At 48.5% G+C, this 7,229-nt stretch overlaps 1 protein-coding gene across 1 annotated transcript; it reads right to left on the bottom strand.

Annotated features, from left to right (window-relative positions):
- Positions 1-664: 664 nt before the first annotated feature.
- Gpr148 (G protein-coupled receptor 148) lies at positions 665-1,729 on the bottom strand. The gene has a single exon (XM_027936796.2). The coding sequence runs from the start codon at positions 1,727-1,729 to the stop codon at positions 665-667; it is 1,065 nt and encodes a 354-aa protein (XP_027792597.2).
- Positions 1,730-7,229: the final 5,500 nt, after the last annotated feature.

Below are 7,229 nucleotides of genomic sequence, written 5' to 3'. Positions count from 1 at the left end.
AAGGAGGTTTCTCAAGAAGGACTAGGTTTTGAAAGGGCAAGAGATAAATAAATAAAATATATTTGAAACTCTGCTATAACCTGCCTTGAAGGATGAGTTCTGCTTAAAAATTCTCAAGGAATTTTCTTCCTCTGCCCAGAACAATGTCAAGGAAGGATGATCTCTTGCTTCTATCTTTTGTAATGGTTAGTTTAATTTATCTTTATTCTAAGAGAGTGATCTTTAGAGGTTCCAGCTTCATCATGGCGTCTCTATCACACTTCCACTGAGGTAGGTGGTGAGCTTTCTAGTTTCCCTCCCTCATCCTGAACAACTGCCCATGTAGGGCCCAGGGACCCAAGCAGGAGTCAGAAGATTAGCTTTCCTACCTCCCAGCTTCCAGCTTTCATAAGGTTTTGGTGTCTGTGTGTTTGTCACCTGGATTCTTCCTCAGTGGCCAGTGGTCGTAGATGGTGTGCAGAGAGCCGTGGGAGGGAACAGATCAAAGCCTGACCCCACTTGGACCAGAACCTGGCTGGATCACCTTTACTTGCTTTCATTTTCAAGTAAGCTCTTGTTGTCACTATAATAGAGTGTTCCCTCCTTAACAACTGTTGAAATATTAAAACATCAGCTGAGGCCACCCTAAAGGCTTTAGGATGCACTCAACATATAATATTTCACTCTACCCTGCAAGATTGTGGACCTTGTAGTTCTGGAAAATGGTAAAAATGTCTCCATTCCTCCTGGGTGAGAAGTGGTTTCGGACCACTCCTAGCAGCTGGCGGTAGCGAATCATGTACAGGTATGGGAGCATGGCACGGGGCAGCATCATGAGCACCTCACTGTTGGCTGCCAGGAGCCATGCATGGGTGCTGGAACCAATGTGGTGGTACTTGGTCAGCATGATGTCCAGGGAGAATACCACCCCTGTTCCTACATACAGTGTGATCAGCACCATGTGGATTAGCAGGGTACCCCTGGCCCGGGAATAGCCTTGTGTGCAGATGCCTGAAGGCCTGACCTCTGCATAAATCTTCCAGAAGCAGTAGATAATGAGAGCTGTGCACAGAAAGAGAATGCACACTATGGAGGTGTGGATGACAGTGACCAAGGTGCCACGGCTCTGCTCAGTGCCCAGGCCTAGTGGCAGGATGCAGGAGGTGTCTTGTTTCTCCAGACTGGCATCCTGCTGCTTGCTAAACCAAAGGAGAAATGTGGGGAAGATGCAGGCCACCAGCCAGATGAGGGCCACTGTCTTCCTGGTAGCTCTGCCAGACACAAAGGAGAGGTAGCGCAGAGGATGAGTAACAGCCAGGTAGGTGTGCAGCACGGTGGCTGTGAAGGACAGGATGGTGCTAGTATAGGAAGCAAAGACAGCATCCCTTAGGATGCCGCAGACGATGCGGCCCAGCTCCCAGCCACTCAGGTTGCTGGAGGAGATGAGTGTGTGCAAGAAAATGTAGGCAAGATCTGAGAGCAGGATGTTGGCCAGCAGCAGGTACTGGGGCTGATGCCTCAGCCTCTGGCTCCGCAGGATGGTCACCAGCATCAGGGGGCTCAGGGCCAGTGTGGCCACCATCAGTAGACTGGAGGGAAGGAAGAGCCAGCGCAGCCCGGAGATGGGTACTCTAATGTCTCTGAAGCCCTGGGAGGTGTTACTGGCTGCCTGGGGAGTGCAGAGTGTCTTGCTGAAGAGCTGGACTGGACCTGGCCAGGTCGTAGTGGCCACGGGGCAGGATGCCAGCATAATTCTTTGCAGGTTGGGCTAATTGTGTAGCAGGTTGTTGGTTCTGCACTTGCCCAGAGTATTGATCCACCCTTCAGGGATCCTGAGGGGACCCCTCCTTTGCAGAGATGCTGGGCTGGGGCAGACTCTAGAAATGACTGTTCAACAAATACGAAAACAACAGTGCAAAATGTAGCTCACACATGGCTCCTTTGCTCAGGAATGCCTCTGCAACTGTGGGCATGGATTCACATGCTGGAATTCATCCCACAGGTGTGGGGGATGTTGAGTCCCATCTTGACGTCCCCCCCCCACACCTGTCTGGTTGGCTTGCAGGCACCGTGTAATGAGTGCTCGCCACAGTGGATTGGATTCAGCGCTGCCCTGCCAGAGGAAAGGAACAGCCATCAGGGAACCAAAATTGCAGGGCTGTGGATCCACCTGACCTCTGACCTGCTGAGGGCTCAGGAAATGAGGCCAGGCTGGAGAGGCCTGGGCACATTGACATTTTGCCTTATAGAACACTGGGGCCCCGTCACTGTGGGGGGACAGCAGGAAGGTGTAGCCATGTGCATGTGTGTTTCCACACCCCTTCTACACAGGGCTCCACGTGGGAGCAATCTGCAGGCACAAAGTCTCAGAAGACTTGTGTGGGGTTTCTGTGTGGTGAGAACTTCCTTGCCACTGGGGAGGAAGAAGGAGGCCCAGCCGGCAGAGATCTCAGAAAACCTAGTGAGAAGGAGAGGGAGGCTGGAAGAGGTAAGTGGGTGGCAGGCTTCTGGGAAAGTGGGACAAATCGAGTTAGATGATGTACACAGTGGAGAGCACTTAGAGGAGGCCCATGGCTGGGGTGGCAAGGAGAAGGGACCCAGTTCAAGTCACATGAGTAGGCACCCCTCCCCTCTCTCCTCTCTCTCTCCTCTCTCTCTCTCTCTCTCTCTCTCTCTCTTTCTGTCTCAGTGCTGGCTGCAGGGTCTGGAGAAGCTTTGCTCACCTTTCTAAGTTAGTTTCCTTTTCTGTGAAACATGAATACTGTCAATACTGACAGCATAGAAACATTGCAAAAAGTCCAGAGGCATTTTTATTAATATATTTTTTTAAATTGGCATAAGTATGTATATAGCAATTACTATATAATTATATAGTGATTATATAATAGGACATTAAGGTACCCATCTCCAGGCGGCACTGACTCTTCCTTCCCTCCAGTCTACTGACGGCGGCCACACTGGCCCTGAGCCCCCTGATTCTGGTAACTATCCTGGGGGGAACATTTAGAATCTTATTCGTCAATTTGAAATATTCAATCAAATGTTACCCATTGTAGTTTCCTTTCTGTGCTATAGAGTCTTGGAAGCTATTCCTGCTGTCTAGCTGCAATCCTGTCCCCATTAACCATCCTCTCTCCATTGTTCCTGTCACCAAACTCTTCCCAGGCTCTGATAAGCACTATTCTCTTTTTCTTTGAGATCAACTTCAGTTTCAACATCACAGACTTAGAGGCACCGTACAGATGGAGGGAAATGTCTAATAAATATTAGCCCCCCCCCCCCCACAATACCCTTTGAGGCTTCAGACTCCCTTGTCCTCACCTTAGACCTGGCCATAGTATGCCCCTGAGACCTTCACTCCAACACTCACCACAAGTCCTGGCACACTGACTGCTCTATGGGGCAGCAGCCACAAGGGAACAAGGAGAATGTTCTTCTTGAGAACAAGCAGAAGATTCTTAAGGTCAGAAGAGAGCAGGAATTTTAGCCCCTGCAGCGTGTGAGAGGCCCTGCCTCACAACACTAATACTTCTTGGACCAGACTGGAGTTTGATACACCAGAACATGCCTGATCCATGAGCCATGGGCCCTTAGACCTGGTGAGTTGTACACCTCCTGCCCATCTACTCTTTCTCAACGTGCTGTAGCATTCTCCTCCATGGACTTCGGAGTAAATATGGCTCCACCTATAGTAACTAGCTGTGTGATCTGGACCAATTACTTCACCTCTCTGGGTCTCTGTGTCCCCATCTAGGGCCTGTGATGGCAACACACCTGTCTTGCAGGGCTGCAACCCATCACTCATAGGAGCTGGTGTTCTTTGGGAGGCAGCCTCTTTCTTAAATGTACTCCATAGACTGATTGTACTTTCAAATCTCTAGGACACAGTGAAATGATGTAGCAAGGAGAGACTGAGACATTAGAAGTTCACACACTTGGAGAACCCAGGGAACCTGATCCAAGACTTGTTCTTCTCATCCCAGACAGCCTTGCTGCAACAGATTCCCTTCAGAATCTATGATGGCAGAGGGAAGACTGTCTTTCTGCCCCAGTTTCCTGACTTGCACACCCTAGGGTGTCCCTTAATACTTCTATGAATTGTTTTGCAGGTCTAACTGGCCCCAGGATCTGGAGAGGGAGCAGGGCCTTTCCCAACATACACTGGGCCAATGCCCTGGGGGTAGTGGAGCTGAGGTCTGGGTCAGTGTTGCCCTCTGCTGTCTTTGAATGCAGATTTCCTGGGAGAAGGAAACCTGTTAATTGACAAACCATCCATAAAATTGTGACTGTGTGCTATATCCTTCTGATAACTGGCGGCAGGTGATAAGCCACAGCTCCATGGAAACCGGAAGAGCATAATTCCCATGCTGAATGAGCTACTGCTAGGTGTAATAAAGAAAGAGACCTGCTTTCCGTTGAGGATCACTTTATGACCAAAGCTGTACATAAAAAATCTCTTAGCAGAGTGAGGGTGCTGCCCTTGGGGAACATAGTTAGGTCTCACCTTCCCTGAGTGTCGCTGCTCAGGTTGCCTGTCCTCCTAAATTGTGGAGTAGCATAGATGTGGGATCACCCAGGGCCAACCTTGCTTGGACAGGCTGAATGTGTCCTAGAGTAATGGGGTGGGATTGGGGGTGGGGTCAGATGGCAGTGGCACTGCCTTTCTGGGGTTGATTTTCCCCAACCTTTAACTAGTCTGCTCTACTTGCACTCAGCCTTGCCATCATTGTGGGTGCTAAAGGAGGCCAAGTGTATTGTGACACAAGGTAGGTATACTGCACAGACCGGTGACTGACATCCCTTTGGAAATCCAATCTCCACCATTCATGTCCCCTCAAAGCCTGAGCATCCCTGCATTCCAAGAAGTTAAAGGTAAGCAGAACTGTGGGAGGGCTTGTTGCAAACATGTACAAACCACAGACTGGGCAAATCCTAAAGTGCCCCCTGCCCCAGATAAGGTAATAGTGACTCCACATGAACTCATCATGGAGCACCTACTGCATGCAGGCACTGGGCACATGATCTCACAGCAACTTCATGCCGTTCTGTGAATGATGGGCTGATAGGCAGCAGGGGGGAAACTGAGACCCAGGGAGGTTGAGTGCCTTGCTTAAGAGAATTGTAAGAAGAATTGCAAGAGAATTGTAAGAAGTCAGCTTTCCTGAACATACAGAATCCCTGTGGCTATGTCACCCAGATTGGCAGTGGGACAGGAGCTACTCACTGTGGCATCAGAGAGAGGCTCAGGGAGTCGGGAAGTGGGCAGCAGGCAGTGGCAAGATGGTTGAGACTCCCCCAGTAGAACCTCTGTTCATACAGCTGCTCCCACAGGCGGCTAGCAACCAGGACTCTCAGGTATGACAGGATGATCTAAACAAGGGCTTTTGGTCACCTGGCAGCAATACAATGTCCCTCAGCAACTGGCCATGTCACCTGACCAAGCTTCAGGATTGAGACAGGGAAGAAAATCTCCACCCCCTGGGCCCTTATCATTGCCTGTCTGGATGCATGTAGACATGGCAGGGGTGAAGCTGAGGGAACTAATAATACTACTGGGAGCCAGGCACCTTCATACAAACCACTCCATCCTCAGGAAACCTGCTGAAGACAAGGAAATTGAGGTGCATGTTGGGTCAATTAATTTTTCCAAGGCTACCTGGTATGTAAACATCAAAAGCTGGTATTATGGTTTGAATGTGAGCTCATGAGTGAGACAATGCAAGAAGGTTTAGAGGTGAAATGATTGGGTTCTGAGAGCTTTCACCCAATCAGTGAATTGATTCCCTCGTGGGATTAACTGAGTGGTGACTGAAGGCAGGTAGGGTGTGGCTGGAGGAGGTGAGTCATTGGGGGTGTTGCTTTGGGGTACATATTTTGCATCCAGCAAATGGAGTTTCTCTCTGCGTTCTGATCACCATATGAGCTGTTTCCCTCCACCACACTCTTCCACCATGATGTTCTGCACCACCTCAAGTTCTGAGGAAAGGAGCTGGCTGTTTGTGAACTGAGACCTCTGAAACTGTGAGCCCCCAAATGAACTTTTCCTCCTCCATAATAGTTTTAGTCACAGCAGGAAGAAAGGTTGACTAAAACAGCCAGGTTGTATAATCCTTGCTATTCATGAGGCTGAGGCAGGAGGTTCCCAAGTTTGAGGCCAAACTGGGCAACTCAGGGGGACCCTGTGTAAACTAACAAACAAACAAACGACAGGTCTAGATGTGTCTCGCTCCAAATCCTCTGTTATCTTCAACTTCACTCCATCTGTTTCCTGGGTGATCTTCCTGCCTCTGTCTTTGGAAGGCATTGGCACCAAACCCTTCATCATTGTTACCATTTCCACCAGCATCTCAGTGTTGCCATTATTGCCATGTCTTCATCACTGTCATGGTCACCTTCTCCTATCCTCATCACCATCACCTCCTCCTCATGGTTATCAACATCATCATCATCATCATCCGCACCACCATCACCTCCTCGCATGTTGCTGATAACCAACAAAATTCATCACTGGTTTATCATTGCTCTTGAGACTAAGAAAAATCAATATCACACACACACACACACACACACACACACACACACACAAAATGAAGATCACTATACTTTGGGTCTGAAATGTCCCACAAATGCCCATGCATTAAAGGTTTGATCCTTAGCTTGTGGCACAATTGGGAGGTAGTGAAACCTTTAATATTTGGGGCCTAGTTGGCAGAACATAGGTCATTTAAGGTGTGTCCTTGATGGTGATATTAGGACCCTTCCTCTCTCTTTGCTTCTCAGCTGCCGTGACATGAGCTGACCTCCACCATGCACTGCTGCTTAAAGAAATAGGGCCAAGTAATCATGCACTGAAACCTCTGAAATCACAAATCAAAATAAACCTCTTGTCTTTTTATGTTGATCACCTCAGGTAGTTTTTCACAGTGACAGAAATCTGACTAACACAAAGATCTTTCTTGTAACGCACAAGATCCAATTCAGCCTCTCCTCATATCTCCCTCCCTCTTTTGGGCTGGCTTTGAACTTTCAATCCTCCTATTTCAGCCTCTGGAGCCGCTGGGATTACAGGTGTGTGTCACCACGCCCAGCTAGCACTTTTTTTTTTTAAAGGCAGGTGTCAGCAATATTTTATTGATTATTTTAATTAATTTATTCATCTATTTTAATTAAGTATATATAACAGCATTTTGATTCATTGTACACACTTGCAGCACAACTTTTCATTTCTCTGGTTGTACACAATACAGCGT

Source organism: Marmota flaviventris, chromosome 11 (genome assembly GCF_047511675.1).
Source record: "Marmota flaviventris isolate mMarFla1 chromosome 11, mMarFla1.hap1, whole genome shotgun sequence".
In the NCBI taxonomy this organism is placed as follows: Eukaryota; Metazoa; Chordata; class Mammalia; order Rodentia; family Sciuridae; genus Marmota; species Marmota flaviventris.
Note: the sequence above shows the minus strand (reverse complement) of the source record. Positions and strands in the feature narration are given on the sequence as shown.